Source organism: Symphalangus syndactylus, chromosome 10 (assembly GCF_028878055.3).
Source record: "Symphalangus syndactylus isolate Jambi chromosome 10, NHGRI_mSymSyn1-v2.1_pri, whole genome shotgun sequence".
Taxonomy (NCBI): domain Eukaryota; kingdom Metazoa; phylum Chordata; class Mammalia; order Primates; family Hylobatidae; genus Symphalangus; species Symphalangus syndactylus.
In genome coordinates this window covers 43,574,667-43,593,762 of record NC_072432.2, presented here as the reverse complement: position 1 = coordinate 43,593,762, position 19,096 = coordinate 43,574,667, and the positions used below count along the sequence as shown (strand labels likewise).

The 19,096-nt window shown below is 36.8% G+C and overlaps 1 protein-coding gene across 8 annotated transcripts in view; it reads left to right on the top strand.

Moving 5' to 3' along the window:
• PDLIM5 (PDZ and LIM domain 5) overlaps positions 1 to 19,096 on the top strand; it is a 213,435-nt gene that overhangs the window by 186,536 nt on the left and 7,803 nt on the right. For all 8 annotated transcript variants that reach the window (XM_055296970.2, XM_055296974.2, XM_055296973.2 and 5 more), the window contains 2 exons: positions 13,035 to 13,215; positions 15,983 to 16,103. In XM_055296970.2, the coding sequence (XP_055152945.1) occupies positions 13,035 to 13,215; positions 15,983 to 16,103 (302 nt within the window). The remainder of the gene's footprint in view (positions 1 to 13,034; positions 13,216 to 15,982; positions 16,104 to 19,096) is intronic.

Here is a 19,096-nt window from a genome sequence, read left to right as displayed (position 1 = left end):
CATAGCACTAATGACGAGTTAATGGGTGCAGCACACCAACATGGCACATGGATACATATGTTACAAACCTGCACATTGTGCACATGTACCCTAAAACTTAAAGTATAATAAAAATGAAAAAAAAAAAGAACAAAGCACACAGTATGCCATTCAAAATTGAATAGCTTTTTTTTATTTTAAAGGTAGTCAATGTTCATTGTGACATTTAAAAAACATAGCAACACAGAAAACAAAAAACAAAGTTCACACATAATCCCACCTCCCAAGGTAACCTCTATTATGTTTTCTTTCAGACTTTTAAAACATTCACACATAAGGACAGATATTATTTTACAAAAATGGAATCCTAATACAGTATTTTGTAAGCTGTTATTTTTCCTTTAAATTGTCTTTTTCAGAGTGAGTACCTGCTTAGTAAGAATTAGCCAGCAGCAGCGATAGTAGTAATAGTGGTTATGGGGAGAAAGGGAAAATCAGTAAAGGTTTCCAAAGTCTAGGGCAGTATTCAACACACAGAAGACATTCAGTAAATGTTTAACTGCATAGATCATGCATGACTCTAGACCCATTCATCATTTAGGCCATAATGTCAATTTGGTTAGTCATTTTCCTGAAAGTACTAGTATGGGGTCTCTGTCTTATAGAAATGTTTAAACTAATATAAGATCTGGTATGTTGCTGCTTTATCCTAATAAAGAAAACAATGTTTTAATACTACCTGCATTTAGCTGTTATATTTTTGGTTTAATATCGATAAAATAGAAACAAACTCTGACTTGTAACATTGCTTCTGTAAGTTACAGTACTTTGGTTGCCTAGACTGATGCTTAGGGATACTATATTCTGGATAAAAACACCTTTGTGGAGACAGGAGTCACTACTGTTATTTGTATGCTATTGTAAGCAAGTAATTACTGGGTGAATTAACAAAATGTCATACCACATCAGTTGCTGATTCATGTTGTGTAGTTATCAAATTCCATGATATCTGGTAATCACCACTTCTGGCACTTCTAAAAAACTTACTTAGTATGGAGAAAATGTGAAGATCAAAGTAGAAATTACATTTCACCACCCCTACCTGCCTTGGTTTTAAATTTAATGCCAGGCCAGGATGCAATTTTAATGCACAATCATCCTGCCGTGTAAAATAAATATGTATTATGCTAACATGAGTAGCCATCACTTACTGCTCCCTCATCTGTTAAATTTTATATTCTTCTGGATTATCCAGTACTTGTTATCAGTTAAGCATTAAAGCTTCATTTACTAAGAAAGTTAATAGGAATGGGGATTAGTTCGTGTCAAGATCATGTAACAGTAATTAACATAGCACATTTGCCTGGTGCTCAAATGCTTAAGCAGCTTGAATCGATTGTGGTCAGTTCAGAGGCCTAGTCAAAGCATAATTCTAGTTCTTGGCCTCAGTGTCACTATTACTTACCAAAGCAAGAAGGCTTTAGATCAAGTGACATTCTCTTGTACACCTGTTTTAAAAATGAACTGCAGTTTCAGGCTTGATGACTTCAATGCAGACTATTATACCCTGGCAAGCTTGGAGAAGTTTAAATTTATAATTTATATTGTGAGTTTTCTACCATATAATTTATATTGTTTGTATCAATTTATATGGTTTTGTTTTATATTTACTTTTCAATGTTTTGAATTTGCCAAAAACCATTTTTTATGTAAAGGCAAACTAAAGCACATTTTATGTTTTATTTTATTGGTTTTTTTTTTTTTTTTTTTAAGGAGAGTTGATTGTTTTAGAAAACCTCAGGAATCTGAATGTTAGAACTGAACTGGTTATCTCTTTATAGAACACGTTCAGTTTAAAATTCCGTAATCTTATTTGGATCTAAAGTTTAAAATTTTTTTGGTTTATTTGAATTGTGAAAAGTTTATGGATGTTTTGCCTAAATTGTATTATGGAGACATTACTTTGACTAGCTACAAATGAATAGGAAGTTACATTTTAGGAACTTCTGTTGAAGCTTTGATTAAGTTTGCTATGGGACATTTTCAGTCAAATTATAATAGAAGCACCATTTATTTGACTCATACTTGTGAATAGATTGACTGTTGGAGTGCTAGGATAATAGAGAATCATCGAAAATCAGGCAGTTGTAGCCAAAATCATATTTCAGTTTCCCTGATAGAATGGGGTTTTGAACATTCTGGCTTATTTCTTAAGTGTTACATCTAGTGGCATTAAAATCTATTGACCATTTGTATTACACGGAGTTAATGGAACTATTTATGTTTAGCTTCTTGACATCTTTGTGAAAGAAGTAAGGGGCTTATAGTGCTTGAATTTCTTCTTAAATATGGAATGCTTAAATAGCCACATTACTATTGTTTTGCTTTTGCCTACAGTACAGCACCAGAAAAACTATATACAGCCAATCCATTGTTTGTTCCAGTGAGAGAAAAAATTCTAACATTATTGATTTGTTTTTTGCTCAGTGATTTTCTAACCTCTTTCATAAGGAGCACCATCTCAGTTTACCAAGGAAAAACATGCAGAATTTTTTGCCTATTTTACCATTTGTTTCAGTCTCTGAGCACCCCTTTATTTATAGGTTTTATCATCCCCACTAATTAAGATTTTACTTGAAAATAAAAGGCCTCCTGGAAATGTATTAGCCGTTGTATTTAAGGAAACAACTAAAGACATTGACCAAGACTCATAAGCAAGATAGAGACCAAGATTTCACTATTTACTATTGTGAAAGATTAGAAAGAACATAAATGTGTAGCATCTATAGAACGTAATTTTCAGATAATAGTTAAATGTGTTTTTAGCCTATTCCAAATATTGCAGCAAGAATTTTGCCTGAATTTTCATAACAACCTTGTGAGACAGTTGCTGTGATTGTTCCACTGAGAAAATTGAGGCACAGAGAAGTTATATATTTGTTTGAAGTTGCATATATAGTAAATAATAGAACGTGAATTTGAGCCCAGATTTGTCTAACTTTAATTTTTATTCATGCTTTTAACTACTACTACATAGGAAAATGTTTATAGTATCCTATGAATATGGTGAAATGAAATAAGGAACTCAAAAGTATGATTCCAATTTTATATAAAGAAACTATACACCAAGATATATATTTAAGCCTGATAACAATAAAAATAAGTATTATATATTGAACGTGATTGGTATCATGCCAAGAACTTTTTTTTTTTTTTTTGAGATGGAATCTCCCTCTGTCGCCCAGGCTGGAGTGCAGTGGCGCGATCTCAGCTTACTGCAATCTCCACCTCCCGGGTTCAAGCGATTCTCCTGCCTCAGCCTCCCAAGTAGCCGGGACTACAGGCGCCTGTCACCACGCCCAGCTGATTTTTTGTATTTTTAGTACAGATGGGGTTTCACCGTGTTAACCAGGATGGTCTCGATCTCCTGACCTCATGATCCGCCCGCCTCGGCCTCCCAAAGTGCTGAGATTACAGGCGTGAGCCACTGCACCCAGCCCATGCCAAAAACTTTATTAGTATTATTCTACTGGATTCCCAAAATAACTCCAGAGAATTGATATTATTCTTTTTTTAAAATTTTTTATTTCCATAGGTTTTTTGGGGAACAGGTAGTATTTGCTTGCTTGAGTAAGTTCTTTAGAGTTGATTTGTGAGATTTTGGTGCACCCATCACCGGAGCAGTATACTCTGAACCTAATTTGTAGTCTTTTATCCCTCACCCCCTTCCCATCCTTTCCCCTTGAGTCCTCAAAGTCCGTTGTATCATTTTTATGCCTTTGCATCCTCGTAGCTTAGCTCCTACTTATGAGTGAGAACATATGATGTTTGGTTTTCCATTCCTGAGTTACTTCACTTAGAAGAGTAGTTTCCAGTTCCATCCAGGTTGCTGTGAATGCCATTAATTTATTCTTTCTATGGCTGAGTAGTATTCCATTGTGTATATATACCACAGTTTCTTTATCTATTCATTGACTGATGGGCATTTGGGCTGGTTCCATATTTTTGCAGTTGTGAATTGTGCTGCTATAAACATTCGTGTGCAAGTATCTTTTCCATCTACTGACTTCTTTTCCTGTTAGTGGATATATTCTTATGCCTGTTTTACAGATGGGAATACAGAGGCCTAGATTAATTTGCCCAAAGTCACAAAGCTGGTTAAATAGTAGAGCCAGGGCTGGAACCCATCTGTTTGATTCTGAAATACATTCATTCATTCATTAAATATTTATTGTGGGTCCTATAATGAACCAGGCACTGTTTTATCCCACTGTTCTTAGGAATATAATAGTAAACAATACATATAGCCAGTGTGCTTTAGAAAAAAGACGAAAAGAGAACTATACCCCAAAATTAAGAGTTATAATCCCCAGATAATAGATGGGATATGATGTTTATTTTCTTCTCTCTCCGACTTCAGTCTTTCTAATTTATTGCACAGGAGTGTGTGTGTTTGTGTGTTTGTGATGAATAAATATACACACAATGATATCTATTACTGTATTACATCAGAAAAACACCCTCAGTAAACCTGCCATAACCGAAGACCATGGCAGTGTACTTTTATTCATAGTGTTTGAATGAGAAGAGAATAGATAATAAACAAGTTGAACAGTTAAATATTCTCATCTCCCCTCTGAAATTATTTCGTACTGCATATATGTATTCTTAAACTCATGTGGGTGACTTGGGGCTCACTTTTCTAGTTTCTCATCTAATGCAGGAGTATAAGCAACATTCATTGAGTATTTTGTGTGCTGCTCTCCTTAGATATCACTGGCACAGAAATCAAAGACATGCTCTTTTTTCTTAAGAAGGTTACTGTTATGAACCAAATTGTGTCTTCCCAAAATTCATTTGCTAAAATCCCAAATTCCAGTACCTCGGAATGGGACTATATTTGAAGAGGGCATGTGGTCTTTAAAGAGGTAAAATGAGGTCACTAGGGTGGGCCTTAATTAAATTTAACTGGTGTCATTATAAGAGGAAATTGAGACACTGACACATATTGAGGGAAGACCATGTGAAGACACATGGAGAAGATAGCCATCTATACACTAAAGGGAGAAGCCCTCTTGACATCTTGGTCTTGAACTTCTAGCTTCCAGAACTGTGAGAAAATAAATTCTTGTTGTTGAAGCCACCCAGTCTGTGGTAGTTTGCTAAGGCAGTCCTGGCAAACTAATTCAGTTTATAGTCTAATAAAAAATACAGACAAGCAGATCAACAACCAAATTAATATGGTAAGTCGAATAGAGATACATCTAGGATTACATCAGTGCAAAAAGGAGAGGTAAGGATTATCCAACTTTAACAAACCATTTTATTTTATTTGAAAAGAATGGAAAGCAATAAGGTTCAGAAGTCTATTCATAATCAAATGAATATTTTGTACAACAAATGTCCATTGAAAACTTCTATGCAAGTTACCGTACTGGCACCATGGTATATATTTCTAGTCTACCCCATGCTCACACCCGAACAGATGGGTGTGACTGGAAGGAATCCCACAATCACACTAACCAGTCTTCTTTTAAATTCATCACTACTAATCTCAGGTATGTTCCTTCTTTTCCCCGGGTATATTCTTAATAGTAATGAAAGACTGCTATGTTTCTCTCATGTGTTTACTTTCCCACTTTCCCCAAAAAACCCATTTCACATCTTCTTTCTCCTCAAACTTCTAAAATCTCCTTTCCCATCCCCACTATTAGCTGATGACTTTGATTCCTTTTTCACTTTTTTATGTAGGAAAGGGAACAAAAAAGACATACAACATAGAGAAAATGGATAGCAAAATGCCACTGATAAATCCTACTTTATCAGTAGGTTACATTAAACATAAATAAATCACACACTCCAGCTAAAAGAGAGAGTGGAAGGGTAGATAAAATTATGATTTAACTATAAGTTGTCTACAAGAGACACAGTTTAAAATAAAAGATACAAATATGTTACAAGTAAAAGTATAGGAAAAAATATATTATGCAAATAGTAACCAAAAGAGAATGACTGTACTATCAGATAAAATCGATGTTAAGACAAAAAAAATTACTAGAGACAGAGTAGTACATTTTATAATGATAAAAAGTTCAATCCGTTAAGAAAATATGAGTTATAAACATATATTTACCTAACAGAGCATCAAAATAAGTGAAATAAAAACTGTCAGAATGGAAGGGAGTAATATATACAATTCAATAATAATAGTTGGAAACTTCAACACTCCACATTAATTAATGGATATAATTGATTACTGGTCAGAATAGCAGAAAGAATTAGAAAACTCGAACAACACTAAATACCAAGTAGACTTCACCAGATACCTATAAAACATTCCACTCAGCAACAGCAGAATCCTGCAGAATATATATTCTTCTGAAGTGTATGTGGAACATTCTCCAGGATAAACCATATGTTAAGGCATAAAACAAGTTTCAATAAATTTAAAAGGACTGAGGTTATACAAAGTATGCTCTCTGACCAGAATGGAATGAAATTAGAAATCAATAACAGAAGAAAATTTGGGAAATTCACAAATATGTAGAAATTAAAAAACACACTCCTTAAACAACCAGTGGGTCAGAAAAGAAATCACAAGGGAAACTAGAAAATACTTTGAGCTGAATGAAAATGAAAATACAATATACCAAAACTTATGGAATGCAGCTAAAGCAGTGCTTAGATGGAAATTGATAGCTGGCAAATGTCTGCATTTAGAAGGAAGAATGATCTCAAATCAGTAACATTGCCTTCTACCTTAAGACTCTAGAAAAAGATCAAACTAAGTCCAAAACATAGAAGGAAGGCAAGAACAAAGATTACAGCAGAAATGAATGAAATCGAGAATTTAAAAAAATCAGTGAAACTACAAGTTGGTTCCTTGGAAGGATCAACAAAATTGACAAACTTTGGCCAAACTACCAAGTAAAGAAAAAAAAAAAAGAAGACTCAGATTACTAAAAATAACACTAAGGTGTCTCACAGGTTTTTGTTTTTTGTATGAGACCGAGTCTCAGTCTGTTGCCCAGGCTGGAATGCAGTGGCAGGATCTCAGCTCACTGCAGCCTCCACCTCCCAGGTTCAAGCGATTCTCCTGCCTTGGCCTCCCGAATAGCTGAGGCCACAGGCCTGCACCACCACGCCCGGCTAATTTTTGTATTTTTAGTAGAGACAGTCTGGCCTCGAACTCCTGGCCTCAAGTGATCCGCCTGTCTCAGCCTCCCAAAATGCTAGAATTATAGGCGTGAGCCACTGCACCCGGCCAGTGTCCCACAGTTTCTGTGTCATGAGTCTGTGGGTTAGCTGAGTACCCTGCTCAGAATCTCACCGGGCTGAAATCATGGTGTCAGCTGAGCTGAAGTTATCATCTAGAGATCCAGATCTTCTTCCAAGCTCACTCGGGTTGGGCAAATTCAGTTCCTTGCAGCTCTGGGACTGACGTCCCTATAGGCCGTCCCCACCTTAGACAGTTCACAACACAATTGCTTTCTTCCTCAGAGCAAGCGGTAGAGCCTCTCCTGTTGCTTTTTAACTTCTTTTAAGGGTTTACCTGATTAGGTCAGGCCCATCCAGGATTATCTGTCTTTTGATTAACTCAGTATCCACTGATTAGGGGATGTAATTGTTTTTTTGTTTTGGTTTTGGTTTTTTTGGAGACAGAGTCTCACTCTGTTGCCCACGCTGGAGTGTATTGACGCAATCTTGGTTCACTGCAACCTCCGCCTCCTGGGTTCAAGCAATTCCCCTGCCTCAGCCTCCCAAATAGCTGAGACCACAGGCACGCGTCACCATGCCTGGCTAATTTTTGTATTTTTAGTAAAGACGAGGTTTTATCATGTTGGCCAGTCTGGTCTTGAACTCCTGGCCTCAAGTGATCCGCCCGTCTCAGCCTCCCAAAAGTGCTAGGATTACAGGCGTGAGCCACCATGCCTGGCCTAGGGGATGTAATTGTATCTGGGCAATCCTTTTTGCTATTTACAATTATCTAATTACAGGAGTGATACTCTATCATGGTCACAGGTTCTACCCACACTAATGGAGAGGGTCTTTACTCAAATATCAGAGTGTTCCTATGTAAATTCTCCCGTTTCATCCCTACTTCCTACCTATACCATCTTCCTCTCTGCCCTCCCTGCTTTATTTTTCTTGTCAGCCTTTAATATCTAACATGCCATATATTTTATTTATCTTACTGTCATCTCCCTGCCCTATGTTAGCATATAAATTCCATGCAATCAGGGCTTTTTTTTGGCTTTGTTCCCTGCCAGATTTCCTGTTTCTAGAACAGTGCCTAGCACATATTGCATTTAGTAAATTCTTGTTCAATTGATAGATGAACTTTTAAATATTTGTAGAATGTACATTAGTGTTGCCAAATTGAAATTATATCTCACTTGTCTTATTATTGAATTAACATTTATCCTGCTTTGCAGATTTTATAATAATCTCAATAAAAAGAATTGACTGTAGTTGTCCCAGTAGGCTTTTAAAAAATTGTCGATTAAGGTTACCTCCTTTAGAACTTGTTCTCTTTATTTCCTATTATATTTAAACTCATTTTACCTGTGCATTTATTTTTGAGAAGCAAGTCATTTATGTCTTTCAGATATAAAACTATAGATGGCCTCACAACCCTTTAAATGTAGTATGTTAAAGGACTAAAAGTTAAAGCTGACATTCAATGAAAGAATTTTTTTTAATGTTCCAAATTGGGAAGTTTGGGTATAATCCACTGGAAATGAAGAATTAAGAGTGACAAATACAGTGTTTCCAAATTTTAGGAAGGATTGTTAATGTCTGCAGTTTTGAGTATTCTAAGACGATAGTCACTGTGTGTTTGATTCTCTTTTACTCTCTTCCTGCTTGTGTCTTTGTGTGTAAACGTTTGTGAATGTATTTATGTGCAGTTTCTCCCGATTATCTTGTTCCTATTTCACTCTATTCCTGTGGCTGTGTTGTTCTCTTGCCCTTTGCTCATGCCAGGCCCTTCCCAAATGTTGGCAAATACAAAAACATCAAAGTGGTTTGTACATTTGTATTAGTATATTTAACTAAGTAGAATATCAGATTCTGTTTTTATTCTTGAGCACGTCAGTTTTTTTATAGCTTTGGGAAACTTGTTTTTGACTTCTATTGATACAGTAATTTTCAGTCAAATAAAATCTGTTGTGGTTGGGCTTTGAAAAATTCCAGTTTTACGGTTAGTTCATCATCCATATGATCTTAGGAAAGTTGGCTGATTTCTCTGATGTTTCCTTCTTCTACATGTATATGAAAAAGTTAATTTCACTGGGGTTATTGTGAGAATTAAACAACAAAGAGAAGCAAAAAGTAAGCATCGGATTTTGAGGCTAAATCCCAGTTAGGTTGTGCCTGTTGAAATCTGGGTTCCTTTCACCTTTGTATTTCTAAGCTTTCCTTTTTCTCTGAACTCTTCCTTGGCATCCTTCCTTACCTTTCCTTTCTTCCCCCCACACGACCCCCCTTTTTGGATAGGTCTCACAGAAGATAAACAGGGTGAAAAGTTTCATGCCGTAGCTCTTCTCTCTCAGCCAACCAAATGCTTTAAATCCCTCCTCTCCCTCCATTTGTCAGTCAACATGTACTTAGTAAGGGCTCACAGGACATCGAATACTAGAAGAGATAGCTGAATACTTAATTCCACTCTGCAGTTATCCAGGCCTGTCATTCCTGTTCACAAATGGAAACCCAATCCTACCTGGAACAAGAAGAACTTCTTTAGTGTTAATCCTGTGTTAATGAATTTGTTAAATTAGTCTTTGCTGACACAGAGAAGAAAACACTTTGCTATATGTGAAAGATTCATTTTATTGTTTAATCTGTGCATAATTTCAAGGGCATTGATGGAGAAAGATGCTCTTTCAGGACAGCCAAGAAGTATCAAGTTAGGCCAGTAGTTGCCCTGAGCATGCTTGTTTAAGAAAGGAGATCTGACAGGAGCAAGGGTCATTTTCAACTTGTTTTTTAAAGGTGCAGTGGGAATTTCTTTGCTGTCTAAAATTCCTTTTGCTATTTGAAAGGAACTAATGAAATATTTTAAAGTCATCCTTTTAATAGACTATAGTTTTAATTTATGTATTTATAGTGAACTATATTCCAGCAAGTTTGTAAAAAGACTTTTACAGGTATGTGAAATATAAGATAATCTTATAAATTACGAAAGGGGAAAAAGAATGAAATTCATAGATAGGCTCATTAAAAATGAAGCTAATGTGGAGACTGGACAATACTAAAATAATGACCTGCCCACTTGGCTCTGGTTAGACTGTAAATCTGGCTTTACCAAAAATGAAAGGTAGTTTTGCAATTTACAATAAGATAAAAGTAAGACTATTTCTGAGGAAAAGCATAATAGTTCTTGCTACAGAAATCAGAGAGGAATTTTTCTGAATGAGACCATGTGAAAATGACACTGAGTGAGATTTACAACACTCCAGCAACAACTTGCAGGGAGAGCAAGGGTGAATTTCATAGAGCTGTGTCCTGTAACAACTACCATTACAGGCTCATATATCACAACAAGTGGGGTGCAGCAGGCCCAATATGCTGTGATTCACAGAACCCAGTTTTCTGGTGATCTGACTTGAACTCAATACATATTTTAGAAAATCTGGCAAATGGAATGTATTTTCCTTGGTCAGTTATTCTTAAATGTCTTTTTTTCTTCTCAGATGAACTTTGTCAAATATTTGATAGCATTGATAGACATGTTCCAGGAGCAGAGCTTTTCATTTTGTTCCAGGTACATACCAACACTTATGCTTTAACAGAATGCAGTTTGAAGTTGGATTGACTTCTTTGAAAACTGAGAAGCCAAATAAGAATACTAGCCTCAAGAATCCTCCAGCCTTATGGATGAGCTAAAGATGTGCCCTAGTAAAAAACTCACCCTAGTAAATGGTTTTGAATCTGTTTTAATGTGCAACCAGAGAGTAGCATGAAACCCCAAAGCTCTACCATGCTGTGTGTTATGGTCACAGTAAATTGAGCCTGGAAGATTTTTCATGCATGTATAACCAGTTGCCCACCTGGCGGAAAAACACAGGGCAGTCATCAAACTTTGTCTGGCTTTGAGCAGTGTGATTCCTGGTTTATCTTTGCTGATAAACTACTTGCCAAACATACACTGAGAAAATTAGATGAAAGAACTCGTTGAATAGGATTATTTTATAAGTCAGTTAAAAATGATGGACCACTTACCAAAAGTAATATATTCGATTACAGAATGGGTGATCTGTAGCCCTTCTTTTCTGGCAGGAATTAGTAAACAAAGGCATTCCTTATTAGTCATAACAAAATTATGGTACCCTAAAGTTTTAAAAATAATAATAATAAACTTCCTATCTCAAACTTAAGAGAATGATATGTACTAGCTTATACAAAATGGCATCATGTTATTAATAAGAAACAAGTTAACAAAAAGTAGGGCTAGAAAATACCCTCTTACACCCCACATAAAAATTTTTAATCGCTCATCAAGAGCCTTTCTCCTTTTGTGACTCTTGCAGAATTAGGTGCTGATTCTGAGTAAACATCAATATGTTGACAAAGAATTTACAGTGGGAGATAGTTATTGAATAGCAAGGTTTATGTTATTGTCAGAATTTTAAAAATGCTGTGACTTTGTGATACTCATTGCTGTGACTTCTCCTGTTAATAATCTGCCTAGAATTCTGGTGTCTGATGCTTACCAACAATTGCCATGTGGTCGCTTAGGGATGATAAGTGATGTTAATGAGGTCAAAGGCAGAATATCAGTTGACTAGAGCGGCATGCTAGAAATCAGGAAATTCAGCTTCTGGCCTTGGTTCGGTCAGTGATTTTATGATATTTGTCATATCTTTTGAACATTCTGTACCTTGGCTTCTCCATCTGTTAAACTGAATTCATAATAACTGTCCTGGTCTGTCTCACAGGAATGTTGCATGGACAAATTAGATAAGTGTAAAAGTGCCTTGGAGGTAAAGCTGCTCTATGAATATAAATTAGTGTGATATAGCTACCGAAAAGTGTGTTGCAGAGGCTAGAATGGTTAGTCTCTGCAGGCTTCATGACTAGATAAGGCTTCATAATGGATTCCTGCCAAGCAAACCAAGCCCATCTTATCAGTTCATGACCATAAAGTATTTAATGGGGAAAAAAAATCTCTTTACAAACATTTGTTACCTTGATACAAATGTGTGTTAAAAATCAGTCATGTTGGGGAGGGGGAAGAGGGAAGTTGGTGCACAGTGTGTATAAAATTTCAGTTATGCAAGATGAGTAAGTTCTAGAGATCTGCTGTACAACATTGTGCCCATAATTAACAATACTACATTGTACTCTTAAAAATCTGTTAAGAGAGTGGATCTCATTTTAAGGGTTCTTACCACAATAAAATTAAATTTTTGAAATAAATCAGTCATATTTGAGTGAAATGAAACCTTTCCAAGTAGTTTCAGACAATTGATAATATCTAGTTTACAGTTTCTGTAGTCATTTTGGAGGGTGAGGACTTGATGTGTTTAGTAAAGTTGAGAAATAAGTACATGAAAGAAAGTGTGGGGAAAAGAAATTGTCTCAGGTAATAGTTATTACTATTTTTAGCACTCTGACTTACCAAATTGAAATTTCTGTTTGTTTTATAGAAATATCAAAGTCTCATCTCTGCCTAAACCATATATTTTTTTCTGGTTGCCTCATGTTCTGTCACAGTCACAGTTAACATCCTCATCCTCAATCCTACCCGTGATGCAGACAGATTGCCTCATTTCAGCTCAGTAAAACATCACCAAATTCCCTTAGACAGAAAAAGGGGTGGGGAGTGCCCTTTCTTGAAGGAATCCCTTAAGTACGCCTCTCCCCTTTACTGTTCACATCAATGCAGAGTCCCTCTGTGAATTTACAACACCCAATACCCATGAGTTCAGTCCTTAAGAAGCAAAATTGAGCAAGTATTTAATTGGTTGGACATTGCATAAAAGAGGTCCTATCCAGGCTAACTCTAGAAACTTTTATTCTCAAACTTAGTTGGCCTCTTTTTCTTCTGTCAGAGGACCATTCTTAGTGGCACTGGGGAAATCTTGGCACCCAGAAGAATTCAACTGCGCTCACTGCAAAAATACAATGGCCTACATTGGATTTGTAGAGGAGAAAGGAGCCCTGTATTGTGAGCTGTGCTATGAGAAATTCTTTGCCCCTGAATGTGGTCGATGCCAAAGGAAGATCCTTGGAGTAAGTATTGGAAACGTTTTTATTCTCAGTGAGTTTTAAAGTAGAATAATTTTTTGATATGATAGTCTTCTATCACTTTAACTTTTTATTTTCTTCTTGCTTTATGCCCTCTCTGTTTTCGTCACTATTTATTATTGTAAAGCAAAACTAAATAGACCTCTGTGGAAATATATCGGACTCGTGGGGTTAGGTTGTCTTTGGTTTTGTCTCACTGAGTGCTGGCTTGTCTGGTGAAAGTCTAGCCACTGTGGGGAAAAAATAATTTACTGTGGGTGTGCTTCCTCAACAGGAGCCTGTTTGCTCAGGAATGAAGAGGTCGCATAGGACCACACACGTCTGAGTTCTTAGAACTGACACCTTCACTGTTTTAAATTAAATTCCATAGCTTTTATAAGAGCAGTATTTCCCCGCTTGTCAGAGTTCAAGCACAGGACACTGATTTCATGAAATATATAAAACATGAGGTTTTTAAATGATATATTTTTCTTGAATACATACAATGTTTAAAAATATAACCTCAGTTTTATGAGAGTGTACATGTGATGGAAAAATAATTTTTTTTCCTTGTTTTGCAAAAAAGGAGTAATTTAGGAATCAGATACAGTACATAATAAATAATGAATACATGAATTTCTTGCTCTGGAATACCTAGTTTCCAATGACAAAGTAAGGGTCAGGCATACTTTATGGGTGACTAGGAGCTGGAATCTGATTTCAGAAGAAGCCAAAGTACCTGGCTTCACACAAAAATGGCCCTGCTGAACTCTAATATACTCTCAATGTGAAAATATGATAATGAAACTCTAATTATTGTTAATTGAGAGAGTAGGTAGTATGAATTATTGAGTAGTCTTAAGATATCTCTTAGGATATCCTTAAATATGTCTAAAACGTTGAAGACACTTAAAATTATATGTATGCCACCTGAAATATTTCTAGATTATTAATTTGTATAATATGTTGGGAACAAAGAAGTGGAATGGTTCAGACTGTATCTTCCCAAATGATAACAAATAATTAATAGAATATTCATTAATACTGTTTTACTGTATCAAGGTATTCTATAAATGCTAGAATAATAAAACAAAGTGAAGTTAGAGTCTTAGACCCAAATAAAGTTCTGGGAAATGGAAATCTCATACTCATTGCCTTGGAGATGGGCCAGAACTTCGATAGCTTGTCTAGATTGTGTTTTAGTTATTTGATTACCTGTTAAAGATTTCTCTCAAGGATGGAAAGGGAAGAATATTCTGGAAGCCTTGGGAGATAGTTTGATTCAATATACATCTTCTACAAATGTTCATGGTGAATTTTTTGGATCTAAATGTCTGTTTCTTCCCATTGTCCTTCAGTAGTGAACTATGACAATTCTATGGCTAATAAGTCTATATTATTTCATTTTATTTTGATATTTTTTATAAAAGAAAATAGTTCACTCAAGCACAATTACAAAACACAAAAAAATTTAAAGAATAAATTTAAATGACCTAAATATTTACCAATCACAGATAATTACTGTTAACCTTATGATGTGTTTTTTTCCAGTTTGCTCTTTATAGGTAATTTGTTTACAAAATTGTAATCATGCTTTATGTATATTATTTTTTGTGATAAATATTATAGAAAGAGTATTCACTACTCATCAAAAATTATTTTAATGGCTGCATCTTTCTCTCAATCCAAAGAAATGATTTCTTGTAAAACCAACACCCCAAAACCTCTTTTACTAATTAATATCTGGCCCAAATCTTTATAACTTGGTATGTTTAACCATTGGGCCATTGCTGACTAGAATATGGTCCACATTTTAGACATTCATTTGAGTCTGTGCTTAGTGCCGTCTTAGCTGATTTCCAAAAGCCTAAGCACGTGTTAAACTGATAGGATTACATTATATTTTTATTATATTTTATTACATTATATACATTTATATACATTATATACATATATATAATTGTATATATATATATTATTATTTTTATTTATTTATTTTTTGAGATGGAGTCTTGCCCTGTCGCCCAGGCTGGAGTGCAGTGGCGCGTTATCAGCTCACTGCAAGTTCCACCTCACGAGTTTACACCATTCTCCTGCCTCAGCCTCCCGAGTAGCTGGGACTACAGGCACCCGCCACCATGCCCAGCTAATTTTTTGTATTTTCAGTAGAGACGGGGTTTCACCATGTTAGCCAGGATGGTCTCGATCTCCTGAACTCGTGATCCGCCCGCCTCGGCCTCCCAAAGTGCTGGGATTACAGGTGTGAGCCACTGCGCCCGGCCCCATTATGTTTTATTATTATATTATATATATTATATTATTGCTTCTAGAATGCACCAAAGTATAGGTTTGTTTTAATTTTTAAATGCTTCCTCCTTCCCCCAGAACTTTTGCAGATAATACCATAAAACCTTTCTAAGTTAATGTTTCCTGACACCTTTTGAGAAGAAGCAGAAAGTTTTGTAGCAAGCATTTATGAAATGCTTACTTTATTCACTGTACATATAATGTATAAATAACATAATGATCATTCTTTAAGTTTATTGATTGGCATTTATAAAGAACACACATCTAAACATGCATCCGTTTAGATGATTTGGGAGTCTGTTCTTAAGTATCTCTTGTTACTTTGAGGGAAAGCTCAAGACAAAAATGAAGTGTGTGTGCCTACTTTGGATTAGCTTTACAGGGATTTACTGGTACAGATATTAGAATAAACATTTATGTATTTATTGTCATCTTTTTTTTACATCCAATTACCTTTCTGTAACAGGAAGTCATCAATGCGTTGAAACAAACTTGGCATGTTTCCTGTTTTGTGTGTGTAGCCTGTGGAAAGCCCATTCGGAACAATGTTTTTCACTTGGAGGATGGTGAACCCTACTGTGAGACTGGTAAGATCAGGAAGCCATTTGTTTCTTGAATTTTGAATAAAGGTAAAACATTAACCCTTATATTACTATAAAGCTCAAGAAAATATTAGGCAAAGTTATTTTCTTAATTGTTTTGGAAGTATTTAATGCTGCTCTAAGCATATAGAAAAAACTATGTAGATTTTTTTTTTCTTTTGGGATGGAGTCTTACCCTTGTTGCCCAGACTGGAGTGCAATGGCCCAATCTCGGCTCACTGCAGCCTCTGCTTCCCAGGTTCAAGCGATTCTCCTGCCTCAGCCTCCCAAGTAGCTGGGAATACAGGCATGTGCCACCATGCCCGGCTAATTTTGTATTTTTAGTAGAGACAGGGTTTCGTCATGTTGGCCAGGCTGGTCTCGAACTGCTGACGTCAGGTGATCCACCTCCCAAAGTGCTGGGATTACAGGCATGAGCCACTGTGCCTGGCCCTATATAGACTTTTTAATGTGACTTTGTCAAAACAGATATTCCCAACTTTATTATTAGAATTGAGAATGTAAGCATTACTTAGTAGGAAAAATATTTTGCTTGAATTCCCAATGATTTGTGGATATAAATTCTACTAAATCATGTACCTTAAGGCCACTTCTTATAGTCCAGTAGTGAATTTTGTAAACATCAGAAATGTTCCACTTTAGAATAATATGATATTGGTTTGCCCTTTAAGGCAACTATCTTGAAAATAAACTTGAGATCGTTTGTTACTGTTACTGAATGAGAAGGTAATTCTGACTTGGATTGTTCCCTTGGTAAAATGATTTTTAATAAACTAGACTAAAAGGACCTGTCTACTACATTTGTCTTATCACACAAACTCAGAACGATTCCTTTTCCTTCCCAAAGTCTGGAAGTGAACTTTTGTAACATTTATTTATTAATATTGCCCTTACTTAGCTATTACTACCACATACACGTTTCAAAATACAAAACATTTTTCCTTTATTGTGCCTCTATTCACTACCACTGCATTCTCACTACTGAGTTTTATTGTTATTCTACCTTGAAATTCAAAGCTGTGTGCTGATAGAAGGAGGTATTCCAGAATAATGGAGTTAAAGGAGCAGTCAGCTTCTAAGTTGAAGCTGTATCATCATCATTCAGCCCTTCTTTGCCCACTCAGTATTCTCTTATTTTCATCTTCCTTTCAGCTCCTTAGTTTGAACCAACCTGGATATATTCCATACTGTCTCCCAGGAACCCCAGAAATTCCAGTGAAGTACCCCATGGGCTGTTTTGGGACAGGTTGGCCACAAGCTGCCTTCCTCGATTCAACCAGAATACTTCATATTTTGTAATTCCACTTAATTTTTCTGAAGAAAGAGCTGGGTTTTTTTGTTTGTGTGGTTTTTAGTTTGATTTGTTTGTTTTAGCAGCTTTGGAAGACATTTTGACTAACTGGCAGGTAGCCCATATCTAGCCAAAACACATAAAACAGTCTAGCCTTAATACCATATTTAATGTATTTGAAGTCATATTTTAAAAACCAAATAATTACTTATAGAAAAGGAGAAACATTGGCTGGGCGCGGTGGCTCACGCCTGTAATCCCAGCACTTTGGGAGGCCGAGGCAGGCGGATCACGAGGTCGAGACCATCCTGGCTAACACGGTGAAACCCCATCTCTACTAAAAACACAAAAAATTAGCCGGGCGTGGTGGCGGGCGCCTGTAGTCCCAGCTACTCGGAGAGGCTGAGGCAGGAGAATGGCGTGAACCCAGGAGGTGGAGCTTGCAGTGAGCCGAGATCGCGCCACTGCACTCTAGCCTGGGCGACAGTGAGACTCTGTCTCAAAAAAAAAAAAAAAAAAGAAAAGGAAAGGAAAAACATTATTGAATATTTATTTAAATGTCACATCTAATCAACTTGGTCTGTTTTTGTTCTTTTTCTTCTTTTAACTCCCAAACCTTTTTTTTTTTTTTTTTTTTGAGACGGAGTCTTGCTCTGTTGCCCAGGCTGGAGTGCAGTGGCGCGATCTCAGCTCACTGCAAGCTCCGCCTCCCGGATTCACGCCATTCTCCTGCCTCAGCCTCTCTGAGTAGCTGGGACTACAGGCGCCCGCCCACCACCCCCGGCTAATTTTTTGTATTTTTAGTAGAGACGGGGTTTCACCGTGGTCTCGATCTCCTGACCTCGTGATCCGCCCGCCTCGGCCTCCCAGAGTGCTGGGATTACAAGCATGAGCCACCACGCCCGGCCCCCAAACCATTTCTTAACCCAGTCTCCTCTATCTCAATAAATAACCCCACCGTCCACTATCCAAAAACCTGCAGGCCATGTTGGATTCTGCTTTTTCCCTTGTTCTTTCCTTATCCAATCTAAATAGGAAATCCTGGCAGCTCTACCTCCAATGTATATCATATTCATTTATTTCTCTCCATCTCAACTGTCACTAAAGCTAACTTGCTTTCACCCTTTTTCTGGACACTGTAATTGGCACCTAAATGGTATAGCCCCTCCCCTTCCTTCCAGCCTCCAAACAGCAGGCATAGAGCAGCTGTAGTGTATATATATATATATTTTTTTTTTAGACGGAATCTTGCTCTGTCGCCCAGGGTGGAGTGCAGTGGCATAATCTCGGCTCACTGCAAGCTTTGCCTCCTGGGTTCACGCCATTCTCCTGCCTCAGCCTCCCGAGTAGCTGGGACTACAGGCACCTGCCACCATGCCCGGCTAATTTTTTTCTATTTTTAGTAGAGACGGGGTTTCACCATGTTAGCCAGGATGGTCTGGATCTCCTGACCTCGTGATCCGCCCACCTTGGCCTCCCAAAGTGCTGGGATTACAAGCGTGAGCCACCACTCCCAGCCAGTAATAGTTTTTGAAATGTGAATTAGATCAAGCTTAAACCCTTTAGTGGCTTCCATTACAAAAAAATTGCACTTCTTTTTTTTTTTTTTTTTTTTTTTTTGAGATGGAGTCTCACTCTGTCACCCAGGCTGGAGTGCAGTGGCCTGATCTCGGCTCACTGCAACCTC